At 38.1% G+C, this 18,975-nt stretch overlaps 1 protein-coding gene across 2 annotated transcripts in view; it reads right to left on the reverse strand.

Annotated features, from left to right (window-relative positions):
* ITGAV (integrin subunit alpha V) overlaps window positions 1-18,975 on the reverse strand; it is a 109,236-nt gene that overhangs the window by 58,424 nt on the left and 31,837 nt on the right. For both annotated transcript variants that reach the window (XM_070802534.1, XM_070802532.1), the window contains exon 3: window positions 716-807. In XM_070802534.1, coding sequence (XP_070658635.1) covers window positions 716-807 — 92 coding nt within the window. The remainder of the gene's footprint in view (window positions 1-715; window positions 808-18,975) is intronic.

Genomic DNA, 18,975 nt, shown 5'->3' on the forward strand with positions numbered 1-18,975 from the left:
ACTACCAAATGGGGCAGAAAAAATGTCCAATGTAGGAATGACAGTGAAAGTAGCAAAAGCCAAGTCTATGAAGGGTGAAAGAGAAGGTATCCTTAGAAGGGGTTCAGTTCAGTTCAGGCGCTCAGTTGTGTCCGACTCTTTGCAACCCCATGAACCGCAGCACGCCAGGCCTCCCTGTCCATCACCAACTCCAGGAGTCCACCCAAACCCATGTCCATAGAGTCAGTGATGCCATCCAGCCATCTCATCCTCTGTCATCCCCTTTGCCTCCTACCCTCAATCTTTCCCGGCATCAGGGTCTTTTCCAATGAGTCAGCTCTTCGCATGAGGTGGCCAAAGTATTAGAGTTTCAGCTTCAATAGCAGTCCTTCCAATGAACACCCACGACTGATCTCCTTTAGGATGGACTGGTTGGATCTCCTTGCAGTCCAAGGGACTCTCAAGAGTCTTCTCCAACACCACAGTTTAAAAGCAACAATTCTTCAGTGCTCAGCCTTCTTTATAGTCCAACTCTCACATCCATACATGACTACTGGAAAAACCATACCTTGACTAGATGGACCTTTGTGTACAAAGTAATTAGAGCTATGTTATCGGAATAGACTCTGTGCCCCTGAGCACACTGAATTTTACTATCAGCTTTCAAACACAAAACTTCCTGTGTTTTCACATAAATTGACTAAATTTAACCTGTGAGTAAAAGCGTAAAACTTACCAAAATTTTATCCTGTTTTGACCTCACAGATGCTCCAAACCACTGATGAGACTTAAACTCCAATGGATCATCCTTGGCATAATCTCTGTTGCCTAAAATAAAATAAAATAAAATTTAAAACTTTTTTTAAAAGCATGAGGGTGAGAATCAAAATATGCTTTCTTTGTATAACAGAGTTTATTTCAACTCAGTGAGGTTTACAAATAGCATGCCTCTGATTAATCAAATTTGGCTACTTATTTCATACACTTTAAAACATTATATACTTTATACTTTCAACTAGTCAGAAAAATAAAATGCAAGATGACTTGGAAGTATATCAGATTTGTTACTTGCCCTATCAATGATCATAATATAGATGTGTAAAAGTCACAATAAGTGAAATTTTCCAGTTGCTTAATTATAAGATAATTAACTATTAAATACCTTTTGTATTCCCCAAAGTTCTTTCTGTAGCATAAAGATATTTCTAAAAATAGAAAGCTATGAAACACCTTTATAGAACACCAACAGTTAAAGACTAAAGTAAAAGACTAAGATCTTGCAAATGACATTATACCATGAGTCAGAGTCCAGGAGACATTATTTGGCTGGTAGGAAAAAGAACTAGATTTGGCACACTACATGCAAACATTTATTTTTCAGCCTACATTATTGAAAAAATTATTTCCAGTATACCAAGTACTCGTAAAGCACTATAGATTTTAAAAGAAAAAGATAAAAATATTTTCTACAAGAAAGTTCTTGATCGGCTCAATGAAAAAGAAATTACAGAAATAAATCCATAAACTATTAGGAGAGACTATTCTTAAAGACTAGTCTGTTCCTCTTAAAATCTACTTATAATAATCATTCCTTATAAACAGATATTTCAATAACTATACTGGAGAGATATATCAGACCAGTGTCAGCTTTAAGAATGCCAGCCAATATGTAAATATCATCAGGAGGTTTGATTAAATCTATTCTCTAAATCTCAACCTTCTAAGATAGTGCTTATGGTTATTCAATTCCATTTTGAGGACTTTTAAGATCAACTGAAGAATTATAAATAATTAATGATCATTTCAATAATGCCAGACATTTCATAGGCAAGATGAAGGACATATTAGCTATACAATTCTTTTAACTTTTTTGTTGTTTTTGCAAAAAAAATAAATAATTTGAATTGTCACTCTCCAAAGTCCTCTGCTGCTGCTGCTGCTAAGTCGCTTCAGTCGTGTCCGAATCTGTGCGACCCCAGAGACGGCAGCCCACCAGGCCCCACAGTCTCTGGGATTCTCCAGGCAAGAACACTGGAGTGGGTTGCCATTTCCTCCTCCAATGTATGAAAGTGAAAACTGAAGTCGCTCAGTCATGTTGGACTCTTAGCGACCCAATGGACTGCAGCCTACCAGGCTCCTCCGTCCATGGGATTTTCTAGGCAAGAGTACTGGAGTGAGTTGCCATTGCCTTCTCCGCCAAAGTCCTCTATCTGTAGTCTAAACACCACTCACTTTTGTCAGTGGTCACAAAGCACCTTTTTATTGGTAAAGGGAGGGAGGAAGGATGAATGAACTAACTAATATATGCCTTTTACCAAGAAAATCAAGGTTTCCCAAGAGTGGTTGGCTTGCCTTTGATGCTGATGTTCACATGCTGACCTCACTGGCAATAAGACACATCAGTGACCTAAAGGTCCCCCAACAGTCCATGTGCTCCCTTACATTTCCCATCCTCCCAGTTAGGTTAAAGCCACACAACTCATTTTAATCAATAAGTTAAGTGCAGAAGTGGCATGTGTTCCTTCTAGCTCAAGTCAGTTAAGAGTGGATATGACTTCAGCAGTCATCAAGTAAATGCAAATCAAAACTACAATAAGGTGTCATCTCATACCAGTTAAGAAGGCTATTATCAGATGTGGAGAAAAGGGAACCCTGATACACTGCTGGTTGGCAATGTAAATTGGTCCAGCCATTATGGAAAATGGTATGGAGGCGACATAAGAAATTAAAGATAGGACTATTATTGTATGATCTGGCAATTCCACTCTAGGAATATACCTGAAGGAAATATACCACTATCTTAAGGCAAAATCTGTACTCCCTTGTCACTGAAGTATCATTAACAACAGTCAAGACATAGAAGCAACTTAAATGTCGATGGTTGAATGAACTAAAAAAAAAAAGAAAATACAGTCTATAATTAAAATGGAATATTGTTCAACCTTAAGAAAAAAAAATCCTTCCATGTCCACCAATATGGTTGGATCTAGGAGGCATTATGTTACGGGAAATAAGCCAGACACAGAAAAACAAATGCTTCATTGTATCACTTATATGTTAAATCTCAAATTGTCATTTCATTTTAAAAAACAAGGCAAAACAAAAACAGTGGATATAAATTCTCCATGTTTTTTTTCTCCCATCTATGAAACTGAAAACAATAGATGGTGTGGAATTCCTTAACGAAAGAAGCCATAGTTCAAGTTTCCAAACCATCAAAAACAGCCAAATGATCAATACAAATAGATGACATGAGCAAGAACTTATCCTTTTTTAAGTGAGTAAGATCTGGGTATTTGTTTTAAGGGAAAAAAAAAAAATGTTGTTATTGCAGTACAGCCTAGCACAGTTTGAGCAACATATATTCTAAAAACAAAACACTAAAAATGGCCTGACCTACAACTGCAAAGAGGCTTTGCCCTTGGAAGAACTGGATTCAATTAATAGTTCTTTCTAGGATTTTAGCCAATAAATGTATGATTACAAGCTATGTAATAGGATTTTTAAAAAATCCACTGCAAGCTGAGTTCTCTCACTGGCTTTCTATTCTATTCTTTTCTGCAAAGGAAATAAAGGCATCGCCCCTCCCTGACATTACTGAGAAATACAGTATGAACCTGAAACAGTTGGTGCCTGGAGGGATACACTTCCAGTCACCATCACCTGATAAACTCAGGTAAGCTTAGCCTGAGGGAACTGACGTTATGAACTTATGTATCTGAACAGAAGGTACAGCATTATCACAATTGCTGCCTTCTACTTCTGCTTTCATTTAAAACAGCCTTTTCAGCAAGACCCTAAAGATATCCAAGCAGAAGCACAATTTTTCTGTATTTCTGTATTTTGTTCTTTCATGAACCAAAGTACCACACTGGAGAGGTGCAACTCAAATTAATTCAAATTATGGCTCTATACAGTTCCTCATACTCTAATAAAACTTCAATTAAAAAAAAAAATGCAGACCCAACATCACTATATTCTTGCAAATATAAGTATTCCTGCCTAAAGATATCTGGTATAGCTTCCTCAAAAATGTCAATGTCATAAAAGACAAAAGAAAAATAGTAAGATTCAAGATTAAAAGAACAATGAGACATGGCAACCCAATGCAAGATATGATCCTTGACTGACTCTTTTGTCTGAAGAAATTTTTCAAGTTACATAGGACTTTATTCGGAGAAGGCAATGGCACCCCACTCCAATACTCCTGCCTGGAAGATCCCATGGACAGAGGAGCCTGGTAGGCTGCAGTCCATGGAATCGTTGAGGGTCGTACATGAACGAACGACTTCACTTTCACTTTTCACTTTCATGCATTGGAGAAGGAAATGGCAACCCACTCCAGTGTTCTTGCCTAGAGAATCCCAGAGACGGGGGAGCCTGGTGGGCGGCCGTCTATGGGGTCACAGAGAGTCGGACATGACTGAAGCGACTTAGCAGCAGCAGCAGCAGGACTTTATTAGATACCGTATTGTAATAATGACACATGTCTAGTCTGTGATGATGACAGTGCTGTGGTTATAAAAGGGAAGGTCCTAGTTATGGGGAACTATCTGCCATAGGAAGTATTCTGGGGGTAAAGTTCCACAATGTCTGCAAGAATACTTGAATCTAGGTGAAGGGGATACTGTTCATTACATTACAGTTTCAAATTTTCTGTAAGTTTAAAATTTTGCAAAATAAAAGTACAGCAGTCAGCAAGTAAAATTGTATGTACTGTAGGCCAACAACAGAATATCTTTTATTTCCACTCTTTATCATATTTACTCTGGGCTTCCCAGGTGGTGCTAATGGTAAGGAATCCACATGCCAATACAGGAGATGTGGGTTCAGTCTCTGGGTCATGAATATCCCCTGCAGGAGGAAATGGCAACCCACTCCAGTGTTCTTGCCTGGAAAACTCCACGGACAGAAGAGCCTGGTAGGCTACAGTCCATGGACTCACCAAGAATTGGACACGACCGACCACAAACATACACACACACACACACACACACACACACATTTACTCTAATAATACCATTAAAAGTATTATAAAACAAATGAAAAAAAAATATGAAATAAAGCCATATGCAAAGACAAATCTAAAGACTACAATCCTACCATGAAGAAACAAAACAGCCTCTGCTTATATTTTGGTATCTATCCTAAACATCTGTTTTAGGAATACATGCGTATTCTTTTATGTAAAATAGATATTTTAAGCCAGTATTTAAAAAACACTCAGAGAACAAGATGGCAGAGGAGTAGGTGGATGTGGAGTACATCTCTCTCCACAGATACATCAGGAATACACGTTCAGACACAGAAGTGCACACAGAACACCAGCTGAGAGCGGACAGGAGTACCTGACAAGCAGAAAAGAACATATAGACCCAGGCAAAACTCAGTAGGATGAAGGAACTAGGTGGGAAACAGGAGTGTTAGTAGGACTGGACCTGCCCTTGGCGGGTAGGGGAAAGAGCAGGGGTCCGATCCCCACATCAGGGCAATTGTCTGAGTCAGAGGAGACACATTTAAGGCTGAGAATGAAACAGCTGATCTGTGGCAGCCTAAATGGAAGGAAAATAAGACAGTCCTTGCCACAGCCATACATATCCCGGACAAGGACATATATCCCCTGGAAGGCGCAGTGGCTGGCAGCTGGAGTTTAGGGATTGCAGAGCAATCCCAGGGCAAGAGCTGTCATTGACTGCAGAGAGATGGATTGACGGGATGTGAGGGAAGAGATCGTGGTGGGAAATGCCTGTGGAGGAAAGCCAGGCATCCATGGAAGCAAGGTGACACTGCTGAGTCACACGTAGGGAGTGAAGTCACCATAGCCTCTCTCCCCCCACACAACAGCATCAGCAGCTGAACAATACAGAGACTGGCCCATCAAACACCTGATGCACTGAAACACAGCGCAGGACCCCACCCTGGGTGCCCCTTTAAGTGCCTGACCCGTGGATCTACAGAGTAGGACCCCAGGCAGGGGGGCCCTTCTATGTGCCTGACATGCCGCACAACAGAGGACCCCGGGCAAGGGAGCCCTCTAAGTGCCTGAACAGGCGGAGCAAGGGAAAAAGACTGGCCAAAGAGGCCTTCTGATCGCCAGCTACAAGAGGCTTGAAAAAGACTCTGATAGGGCCATAACTCCTTCAGTGGAAGCAGTCCCTGTCCCTACACACTTGGCACCACCAGGGTCCCTGCAAGCCAAGCAGCTATGCCACCTTCTTGCTCAACTCTCACTGGGGCAGAGCTGCCACAGGAAAAAAAAGTCTTGCATCTATGCTCACAGGGTTGCTTTGGTATTGTCTGACTCTTTGTGACCCTGTGGACTGCAGCATGCCAGGCTTCTCTGTCAGGAACGGGGGTTCTCCAGGCAAGAATATTGGGGCATACTGGCCAATACTGGTTGCCATACCCTACTACAGCACCATATTTCCTGCTGCCCTAGCTGCCAACTCCCCTGAGTACCTGGTGCTGCCAGAACCCCTGACGCCCAAGCAGCTGTACCACCTCCACACCTGGCCCTTACAGGGGCAAATCCAAGACCTTCCAGGGCATCCTCAGGACCAAATTCCAGTGTACGACCCACATGCAGAGGTGGAAATAAAACCACAATTGAAACTCAGGGGCAGTGTGACTGAGGAAAAAGAACCAAAACCTTCCCACCAGCTGTACAAGCTGCAGATTAAATCCACTCAATCAACTAGGCAGGCTCTGTGTCTACGCAATATATAAAAGGTCATTGAGAGCTCCCACAAAAGAAAATGCACTAGTTCTGATAGCTGTGGACACTGGAGGCAAGAACACACAGGAGTAGGACCAGATTAGCATCTGAGCTGCCCCCACAGTAGGTCCAGAGGCCAGCAGAGTGTTGGAGGGCACCCTAGGGAGGTGAGGCGGACTGTGACTGCCAGCAAGGGAAAGCACTCTGGCAGCAGTGACTCAAGAAAAACATTTATTATTCTTATGTTTCAATTTGTTCTGTAGACTGCTTAGGATATTTTTTTCCCTTTTTCCCCCTCCCTCTGTTGTACTTGCCAACTTTATTGGCACTATGAAATTAAGCTTTCGAGCTTTTTTTTTTCCTCAGTCACATTTTTTATTGTGATAGGCCTCTGCCTTTGCATTGGGCTTTTGCAGTTCTGGGGGGGTCTCCCTTTCCCCCACCTTTTTTTTAGTTTTAATTTTTAATTTTTTAAACCTATTATTACTTTTTCTAAATTTATTCTCTTGTTTGCTTTTCCTACTCTTCTTTTCCCCTTGCACTTAATCTTTAATGTATATAAATCTTCTTTATATATCTCTATTTAACTTTGCATATCTATTCTTTCTTTTCTTTCTTTCCTTTCCTCTCAACATATTTGTTTTATTTTCATTGCTTTACTTCCCAATTGGCCCCTTGCTTTAGTTTTGTTATCCGATTTATGCCTTTCAGTTAATTTTGTCCCGGCAGATAAACATTTTGTTCGCCAGGCCAATCTATTGTACTTTATTTTTGTTGGACTGTTTTAATTTTGCTTATGGGTGGATATGTATATGTGTATATTCAGTCACACTTTTTATTATTGTTATAAACCTCTGCCTCTACGTTGGGCTTTTGCAGTTCTGTGGAGTTTTCCTTTTTTTTTCTTTCTTCTTCAGTTCTTTTCTTTTCTCTTTTTTGTAATTTTCATTTTTTTAAACCTATTTTCTTTTTTTCTACATGTATTTGTTTGCCTATCTACTGTTCTCTTCCCCTTTCAGTTAATCTTTAATGTATATAAATCTTCTTCATCTACCTCTGTTTAACTTTGCATATCTATTCTTTCTTCTCTTTAAGTTCCTCTCAACACATTGTTAGTTTTTTTTCATTGCTTTATTCCCCACTTGGCACCTTACTTTAATTTTGTTTTCCACTTTCTGCTTTAGCTAGTTTTGTTCTTAACTGGTAAACATAATTTCTTATTTCCTTTGTTCGCCGGAGCAATCAATTGTACTTCATTTTTGTTGGGCTGTTTTGACTTTGCTCATGGGTATATATGTATATGTGTATATCTCATTATTTTAATTATTATTTGCCTGATTTTGGAACTGCCATTTGTCTGGGTTCATCTTTGGTTTCTCGTTTGGGGTATTTGTTTTCATCTCACTCAATGATGTAACAAACCACGTGTGGAATCTTTGTTTCTGACCAGAGATCAAGCCCTGAGCTTTTGGAGTGGGAACAATGACTCCAAGACTAACAGACAACTACAAACGCTAGGGAGTATCAGATAGTGAGAACTCACACAAAGGACCACTTGAATATAGACCCAGCACCACCCACCCACCAGGAGGACCCTGTGCAGGACACCTCATCTAAACAACAAACAAAGCAAAAATACAAACCCAGTCATCAGCAGACAGGATTGCCACCTCACCCAGTCTTGCCCATCAGAGGAAAAACGAACAAAAACTCAGCACAAATCTCACCCTACTGCACCAACCTTAGGAGGGCAGAAACCTAAACGAAGAAAAATTCAACCTTGAAGCCTGGGAAAAGGAGACCTCAAACACAATAAGTTAAAAAAATAATGAAAAGGTAGAGAAATACAACACAAATGAAGGAATAAACTAGACCCACAGAAGTCCAAATAAATGAAGAGAAAATACGCAAACTCCCTGAAAAAGAATTCAGGATAATGATAGTAAAGATGATCAAAAACCTTGAAAATAAAATGCAAGAATCAATTAACAAAGACCTAGAATTACTTAAAAATAAACATACAGAGACAACACAATTACTGAAATTAAAAATACTCTAGAAGGAATCAAGAGCAGAATATCTGAAGAAGAAGAATGAATCAGTGAGCTGGAAGATAAAATGATGGAAATAACTTCTGAAGAGCAGAATAAAGTGAAACGAATGAAAAGAACTGAGGACAGTCTCAGAGACCTCTGGGACAAGATCAAACATTCAAATTATAGGGGTCCCAGAAGAAGAAGAGAAAAAGAAAAGGTATGAGAAAATTTTTGAAGAGTTGAAAATTTCCCCAACATGGAAAAGGAAATAGTCAATCAAGTCCAAGAGGCGCAAATAGTCCCATACAGGATAAACCCAAGGAGAAACTCGCCAAGACACATACTAATCAAACTAACAAAGACTAAACACAGAGAAAGAATATTAAAAGCAGCAAGGGAAAAGCAACAAGTAACACACAAGGGAAATCGCACACACTTAACAGCTGATCTTTCAGCAGAAGCTCTGCAGGCCAAAAAGGGAATGGCAGGATATACTTAAAGTACTGAAAGGGAAAAATCTACAACTAAGATCACTCTACCCAGCAAGGATCTCATTCAAAATTGATGGAGAAATCAAAAGCTTTTCAGACAAGCAAAAGTTAAGAGAGTTCAGTACCACAAAACCAGCTTTACAACAAATGTTAAAGGGACTTATATAGTCGAGAAATACAAGAAAAAAGATCTAAAAACCAACCCCAAATAATTAAGAAAATGACAATAGGAACATATATATCAATAATTACTTTAAATGTAAATGGATTAAATGTTCCAACCAAAAGACACAGACTGACTGAATGGATACAAAAACAAGACCTATATATATGCTGTCTACAAGAAACCCACTTCAGACCTAAAGACACATATAGACTGAAAGTGAGAGGATGGAAAAATATATTCCATACAAATGGGAAGCAAAAGAAAGCTGGAGGAGCAATCCTCATATCAGACAAAATAGACCTTAAAATAAAGAAGATTACAAGAGATAAGGAAGGACACTACATAATGATTAAGGGATCAATCCAAGAGGAAGACATAATAATTGTTATATCTATGCAACCAACACTGGAGCACCTCAATACATAAGACAAACATATAAAACAAAAAAGACATAAATACATAAGACATAAAAGGAGAAATTGACAGTAACACAATAATAGTAGGAGACTAACACCCTACTCTCACAATGGACAGATCATCAAAACAGAAAATTAATAAGGAAATACAAGTCTTAAATGATACATTAGATGAGATGGATCTCATTGATATCTTCAGGACATTCCATTCAATTGCAGAAGAGTACACCTTCTCAAGTGCACATGGAACATTCTCCAGGATAGACCACATCTTGGGTCACAAACCAAACCTCAGTAAATTTAAGAATATTGAGATCATATCAAGCATCTTCTCTGACCACAACACTATGAGACTAAATATCAATTCCAAGAAAAAAACTGCAAGAAACACAAACACAAGCAGATTAAAAAACACATTTCTAAATAACAAACAGGTTGCTGAAGACATTAAACGGGAAATCAAAAAATTCTAGAAACAAATGACAATGAAAACACAACAACTGAAAACCTATGGGATGCAGCAAAAGCAGTCCTAAGTGGACAGTTAACAGCAATACAACCCTACCTCAAGAAACAAAAACATCAAATAGACAACCTAACTTTACACCTAAAACAACTATAAAAAGAAGAACAAAAAACCCCAAAATTTATAGAAGGAAAAAAATCATAAAGATCTGAACAGAAATAAATGAAAAAGAAATGAAAGAAACAATAGTAAAGATCAATAAAACTAAAAGCTGGTTCTTTGAGAAAATGAACATTGACAAACCACTAGCCAGACTCATCAAGGAAAAAAGTGAGAAGAATCAAATCAATAAAATTAGAAATGAAAAAGGAGAGGTTACAACAGACACTGCAGAAATACAAAGGATTATGAGAGACTATTATGAACAACTATATGGCAATAAAATGGATAACCTGGAAGAAATAGACAGATTCTTAGAAAAGTTCAATCTTTCATGACTGAACCAGGAAGAAACAGAAATTATGAACAACCCAATTACAAGCACTAAAATTGAAGCTGTGATCAAAAATCTCCCCCAAAACAAAAGCCCAGGACCAGATGGCTTCATAGGAGTATTCTACGAAACATTTAGAGAAGAGCTAATGCCTATCCTTCTAAAACTCTTTCAAAAAACTGCAGAGGAAGGAACACTTCCAAACTCATTCTACGAGGCCACCATCACCCTGATAACAAACCCAGACAAAGACAACACAAAAAAAGAAAACTGCAGGCCAGTATCACTGATGAACATACATGCAAAAATCCTCAACAAAATTTTAGCAAACAGAATTCAGCAACACATCAAAAAGCTCATACACCATGATCAAGTGGGTTTATTCCTGGGATACAAGGATTCTTCAGTATATGCAAATCAACCAAGGTGATATACCACATTAACAAATTGAAAGATAAAAACCATATGATAATCTCAATAGATGCAGAAAAAGCCTTTGACAAAATTCAGCACCCATTTATGATCAAAACTCTTCAAAAAATGGGCATAGAAGGAATCTACCTCAACCCAGTAAACGTCATATATGATGAGCCTACAGCAAACATTATTCTCCACAGTGAGAAACTGAAAGCATTCCTCTAAGATCAGGAATAAGACAAGGGTGTCCACTCTCACCACTATTATTCAATATTTCTGGAAGTCTTAGCTTCAGCAATCAGAGAAGAAAAAGAAAGAAAAGGAATCCAGATTGGAAAAGAAGAATTAAAGCTCTCACTGTTTGTAGATGACATGATACTATACATAGAAAACCCTAAAGATAATATAAGAAAATTACTAGAGCTAATCAGTGAATTTAGCAAAGTTGCAGGATACAAAATCAATACACAGAAATCACTTGCATTTCTATATACTAACAATGAAAAATCAGAAGAGAAATTAAGGAATCAATCCCATTCACCACTGCAACAAAAAGAATTAAATATCTAGGAATAAACTTACCTAAGGAGACAAATTTTCTGTACACAGAAAATAAGACACTGATGAAAGAAATCAAAGATGACATAAACAGATGGAGAGCTATTCCATGTTCCTGGGTAGGAAGAATCAATATTGTGAAAATGACTAGGAATAAACTTACCTAAGGAGACAAATTTTCTGTACACAGAAAATAAGACACTGATGAAAGAAATCAAAGATGACATAAACAGATGGAGAGATATTCCATGTTCCTTGGTAGGAAGAATCAATATTGTGAAAATGACTATACTACCAAATGCAATCTACAAATTCAATGTGATCCCTATCAAATTACCAATGGCATTTTTCACAGAACTACAACAAAAAATTTCACAATTCATATGGAAACACAAAAGACCCCAAATAGCCAAAGCAGTCTTGAGAAAGAAGAATGGAGCAGGAGGAATCAACCTTTGGGATTTCAGATTATACTACAAAGCTACAGTCATCAAGATGGTATGGTACCAGCACAAAAACAGAAATATAGACCAATGGAACAAAATAGCCCAGAATAACCCATGCACCTATGGGTACCTTATTTTTGACAAAGGAGGCAAGAATATACAATGAGACAAAGACAGCCTCTTCAATAAATGGTGCTGGGAAAACTGGATGGCTACAGGTAGAAGAGTGAAATTAGAACACTGACACCATACACAAAGATAAACTCAAAATGGATTAAAGACCTAAATGTAAGACCAGAAACTATAAAACTCTTAGAGGAAAACATAGGCAGAACACTCTGCCTTGTTTTGATGACATAAATCAAAACAAGATCCTCTATGCCCCACCTCCTAGAGTAACAGAAATAAAAACAAAAGTAAACAAGTGGGATCTGATTAAACTTAAAAGCTTCTGCACAACAAAGGAAACTATAAGCAAGGTGAAAAGACAACCCTCAGAATAGGAGAAAATAATAGCAAATGAAACAACTGACAAAGGAGTAACTTCCAAAATATATAAGCAACCCATACAACTCAACACCAGAAAAACAAACAATCCAATCAAAAAGTGGGAAAAAGACCTAAACAGACATTTCTCCAAAGAAGACATACAGATGGCTAACAAACACATGAAAAGATGCTCAACATCATGAATTATTCAGTTCAGTTCAGTTCAGTCACTCAGTCGTGTCCGACTCTTTGCAACCCCATGAATTGCAGCACACCAGGCCTCCCTGTCCATCACCAACTCCCGGAGTTCACTCAGACTCCTGTCCATTGAGTCAGTGATGCCATCCAGCCATCTCATCCTCTGTCGTCCCCTTCTCCTCCTGCCCCCAATCCCTCCCAGCATCAGAGTCTTTTCCAATGAGTCAACTCTTTGCATCAGGTGGCCAAAGTACTGGAGTTTCAGCTTTAGCATCATTCCTTCCAAAGAAATCCCAGGGCTGATCTCCTTCAGAATGGACTGGATCTCCTTGCAGGCCAAGGGACTCTTAAGAGTCTTCTCCAACACCACAGTTCAAAAGCATCAATTCTTCGGCGCTCAGCTTTCTTCACAGTCCAACTCTCACATCCATACATGACCACAGGAAAAACCATAGCCTTGACTAGATGGACCTTTGTTGGCAAAGTAACATCTCTGCTTTTCAATATGCTATCTAGGTTGGTCATAACTTTCCCTCCAAGGAGTAAGAGTCTTTTAATTTCATGGCTGAAGTCACCATCTGCAGTGATTTTGGAGCCCAAAAAAATAAAGTCTGACACTGTTTCCACTGTTTCCCCATCTATTTCCCATGACGTGATGGGACCAGATGCCATGATCTTCATTTTCTGAATATTGAGTTTTAAGCCAAGTTTTTCACTCTCCTCTTTCACCTTCATCAAGAGGCTTTTTTTTAGCTCCTCTTCACTTTCTGCCATAAGGGTGGTGTCATCTGTATATCTGAGGTTATTGATATTTCTCCCGGCAATCTTGATTCCAGCCTGTGCTTCTTCCAGCCCAGTGTTTCTCATGATGTACTCTACATAGAAGTTAAATAAGCAGGGTGACAATATACAGCCTTGACATACTCCTTTTCCTATTTGGAACCAGTCTGTTGTTCCATGTCCAGTTCTAACTGCTGCATCCTGACCTGCATACAAATTTCTCAAGAGGCAGGTCAGGTGGTCTGGTATTCCCATCTCTTTCAGAATTTTCCACAGTTTATTGTGATCCACACAGTCAAAGGCTTTGGAACGCATGAATTATTAGAGAAATGGGAATCAAAACTACAATGAGATATCACCTCACACTAGTCAGAATGGCCATCATCAAAAAGTCTAGAAACAATAAATGCTGGAGAGGGTGTGGAGAAAAGGGAACACTCTTACCCTGTTGGTGGGAATGTAAATTGATACAGCCACTATGGAAGACGGTATGGAGATTCCTTAAAAAACTAGGAATAAAACCGCCATATGACCTAGCAATCCCACTACTAGGCATATACCCTGAGGAAATAAAAATGGAAAAAGACATATGTTTCCCATTGTTTACTCCAGCACTCTTTATTTACAATAGCTAGAACATGGAAGCAACCTAGATGGCCATCAACAGATGAATGGATAAAGAAGCTGTGGTACATATACACAATGGAATATTACTCAACCATAAAAAGGAATGCATCTGAGTCAGTTCTGATGAGGTGGATGAACCTATAATCTATTATACAGAGTGAAGTAAGTCAGAAAGAGAAAGATAAATATCGTATTCTAATGCACATATATAGAATCTAGAAAAATGGTACTGAAGAATTTATTTACAGGGCAACAATGAAGAAACAGACAGAGAGAATGGACTTATGGACATTGGGAGAGGGGAAGTAGGGTGAGATGTATGGAAAGAGTAACATGGAAACTTACATTACCATATGTAAAATAGATAGCCAACAGGAATGTGCTGTATGGCTCAGGAAACTCAAACAGGGGCTCTGTATCAACCTAGATGGGTGGGATGGGGAGGGAGATGGGAGGGAGGTTCAAAAGGGAGGGGATATATGTGTATCTATGGCTGATTCATGTTGAGGTTTGACAGAAAACAACAAAATTCTGTAAAGCAATTATCCTTCAATAAAAAAAATAAATTAAAAGGTTAAAAAAAACATTGTATTATTCTATATAAATGTATATACTTTTTTCCATGTCACAACATGTCAATAAAAGTAGACCTATAGCACCATTTTCATTGTTATATAATTTACAACTGCACAGCAGTTTATTTAATCCACCTCCTACATCTCCTTTAGTTTCATGTTCAGTAACATTTGTATTTTGATTTAAGAGACTTACATATTGTCTCAAAGTCACATCCACTTCCTCTTGAATTTCAAGAAGCTCAGCATAAGCTAACTGAGCATGACCTCATTCCTAAGTGAAGATAATTCCTAAATGAAGGTTCCTAATCCTTCTGGAATATGGAATGTAATATAGAATATTATTCTAATGGATAAATTTTTATTCAGTTTCCCAGATAAACTTATTCTTATATGTAAGAGTTCCCTTACTCTGAGCCTCTAGTGCCTTATACAAACACCACTCATTCCCACCTGTAGGCCTTTTTACCCAAGGCCCTCTGACCTGGAATACCTTATTCCTTCCATGCTTGATCCAAACCCTAACTGAAAATTCAGTTGCAACCGTCCATGACTCTAACACATGATGAAATGGTAGTCTTCCCTGAAGGAAATATCTGACACACAAAGCCCAGTCATGGGGACAAGTAATTACAGTGGAGGGATGGCAGAGGAGTGGAAAGAGCACTGGGAAAAGGGTGGCAGCGTACAGGGGAGGGGTATGCTTTCTGGGTCAAGAGAAAACCCTGTGCAAAGAAAGAGAGCAATGGGTATTCCTGGATTTTTAGAGACTCGTGAGTTGTTCACTGTGACTAGAGAAAAGAGTCTCTAGGTGGTCAAGAGCTTTCACACAATGCTAAGAAGGGGCTGCATGGCATTTTACAATTGCCCTCTGTGCTAAGCAATTTTTCTTCAATTATACTCCTGAAAGATGGAAGAGAAGTTTCCTCCGTAAAATGATACCAATTCTCTTCCTACTACTTTGAAAAACTGCCTCCATATATATATTTTTCCCTAAACAAATGGACTTTTCTCTAAATTTGTAAGTGGTAGCACAGGACACTGCAATGACTGTTAAGTAATATGTGCTTCTCATTGCTACCATGTTCTGTGTCCTATTTTTTTTTTTTTTAAAAAAAAGCTCCTATAGCACCCCTACCATTATGATTATGGATATCTGCTTTTGTGGACACCAGGTTAAGCTTAAGCTAAAAAATGCCCAAGAAAATAAGTATTACATATACTTCAATTTTATTTTTATCATCAAGTATTATGGTACACAAAAATCCACAGTTCTTTCCAATATGGCAAGCAATTTGCCCACAGGATTTTTTAAAAAATAAGAAACACCAGTCAAAGGTAAAAAAACATCAGGCAATATGGCTTTTTTCGTTGTTTTTTTTTTAATTAAAAAGCACATTTGAAAAGCCCTGCTGCTGCTGCTAAGTCGCTTCAGTCGTGTCCGACTCTGTGCGACCCCATAGACAGAAGCCCACCAGGCTCCCCCACCCCTGGGATTCTCCAGGCAAGAACACTGGAGCAGGTTGCCATTTCCTTCTCCAATGCATGAAAGTGAAAAGTGAAAGGGAAGTCGCTCAGTCGTGTCTGACTCTTAGCGACCCCATGGACTACAGCCTACCAGGCTCCTCCATCCATGGGATTTTCCAGCCCGGAGCTTATTTAAAACTTAGATATGCCCCCAATAATTACATCTTAAGGCATCAAGTTATCAACTGTGTTTTCAATCACATTACCACACAAAAGAAGTAAAATATATTTGGCTATAATGTATCAGCATGCATTAACATCTAAAACTTAAGTCAACAGTTTTCCAAAAAACATGTATTAATGCCACCCATTGCTTTGAATGGCTTCAGCTTCAACAGGTTCACAATCTCAAATTACCATTTCTTTAAGAAGTTTGCTCAATGGGAAGTTCTTCTTTACCAATCAGAACTTTTTTTTTTTTTTTTCAGAGACCAAGTCTTAAAATACCCAATTCAATCTCAGGCAGAAGTTTAACTCAGATGCAGTGTGAATAGAATTGGGTGGGGAGAAAGAAAAGGAAAGCCTGCTCACCAAACACACGGACAAGAAGTTCATTCATGACCTGGCTGAAACTGGCAGCTAATCCAGGGCGCATGAGGGAAGTAAATATTTTGAGTCATGGCCTTGAGTCACCATTTCGAGTGATGCCGGAACTCCCCAGGCTGCTTGGACTATGCCACCAACCTTGAAAGGGAAATCTAATACAGACAAACTGCAGAAATTCCAGTGCTGGAGGAAATGCTACCTCAGGCAACAGTCAAGAAAGAACAACGATTTCTGTCCACAGTTCTGTAAAACCCCTTGGAATATTAGCTCTGATCTCCCAAGTAAATTCAAAGGAAAAAGAAAATCTCATGCAATGGCAAAAGTGAGAAGAAACTGCCCCATATTATTTAAATTAAGACTCTATACTATCACTTTCAAAAATGCATAGAGGAAAATGTTGCTAGAGAGTCCTGAAGTTAATTAGCAAGTACATCCCCTGAGACTTGAAAATTTACTATTTTGGTTGGCTTTTGACCTTGCCATTGCACTTTATCAGACTTCCATGATTGAGGACTTCAGCACAGAAGCACACTGAACAACACAAACTATCACAGCTTTAGAACTGGCCTGCTGATTATAGTAACCAACACTTTTTTTCTCTCATTTCCTCCAAGTGTTTGAAAAGACACTGTTCAACTTTCAGGAGAATCAGAATTATTTTTAAGACAAAGTCACCTTATCACCCTGAAACTACATTTTGTTTCTTCTTTTCATGCCTAAAGAATCTCCTTGGGAACAATAAGATTACGTCACCTTTTCTGAAAAGGCCAAAGGCAACAATGCCAAAGCATTAGAAAAGCAAACCAATGAAGCCCTATTTGGAAGTTATCTGTGTATTTAGTCATTTAGTTTCCATTACTTTACAAACAATGATATGATGTGGGTCCTCAGAGAGTTTACATTTTGCCCTTAAAAAGTGGCTATTAAAACAATATAACGGACAGCATGGTGACTTTATTACAGTTAATAGTAACATACTGCATACTTGAAAGTTGCTAAAAGGGTAAATCTCAAAAGTTCTCACTACAAGAAAAAAATATTTTGTAACTGTATATGATAAATTAATTAGACTTATTACGGTCAACATTTTGCAATATACACAAAATCAAATCATTATATTGTACACCTGAAACTAATATGTCAATTATACCTCAATTAAAAACAATAATGCCACTTCATATTCACCATTTAATGAGACAATTTGGAATCCTCCTTAAGTAGCTTTTTACCTCAGACATCACTTTTGTTCAATCATGTTTCCTGTAACAAATCTGCCTGAAAGAAAAATCTCCCAATATGGCTTGCTTATTTATGTGAAAATTAACAGGGCAGAGAAAGAAATCTCTTTGATCATTCAGTTAAATAAATAAATCATGGGCAATTCCTACATCTAAATGCATGGAGTATAACAGTTAAATGAGACAGATAAGATCCCTGCTTTCAAGGGAGAGAAATAATAACCAATTACGTAAGATATTTTCAGACAGTTACAAATACTATAAAAGAAATATGAAAGAAAATGAAGTAATCAGACAGCTGCTGACTGACTATGTAAGTAAGATAATACTATTGGGAAATAATGTATTTTATTGATTCAGAGTTGCAAATATTCAGATATCAACATCTTTGAAATATGAATATGTATTACAGTCAATGGTGACATAATTATAATTAGCAGCACTTTTTAGTAGTACCTCATGAGCACATTTTAATATCAATGGGGGTGCAAATGGGCAGTGACTGATAATGAACATGACGTTTCTTTATAAAGGGTGATAGAAATGCTCTGGAATTCAATTTTAATAATATCTGCAAAATGCTATAAATATGTAAAATTATATCTCAATATTGTTCCTAAAAAATGACAAACTTGTCAGGCAGAAAAGTAGCTGCCACACAGTAGAAATGTATATATGTAATAAAGACTTTTCAAAATCAACAAAAAAACAGATGTATCAGTAGGGAAACAGACCAAGAATACAAATAGACAATACAAAAAAAAAAAAAAAAACAAAAAACACAGAAAGAGCTAATAAACATATTAGCTTAA

This window comes from Bos indicus, chromosome 2 (genome assembly GCF_029378745.1).
Source record: "Bos indicus isolate NIAB-ARS_2022 breed Sahiwal x Tharparkar chromosome 2, NIAB-ARS_B.indTharparkar_mat_pri_1.0, whole genome shotgun sequence".
Taxonomy (NCBI): Eukaryota; Metazoa; Chordata; class Mammalia; order Artiodactyla; family Bovidae; genus Bos; species Bos indicus.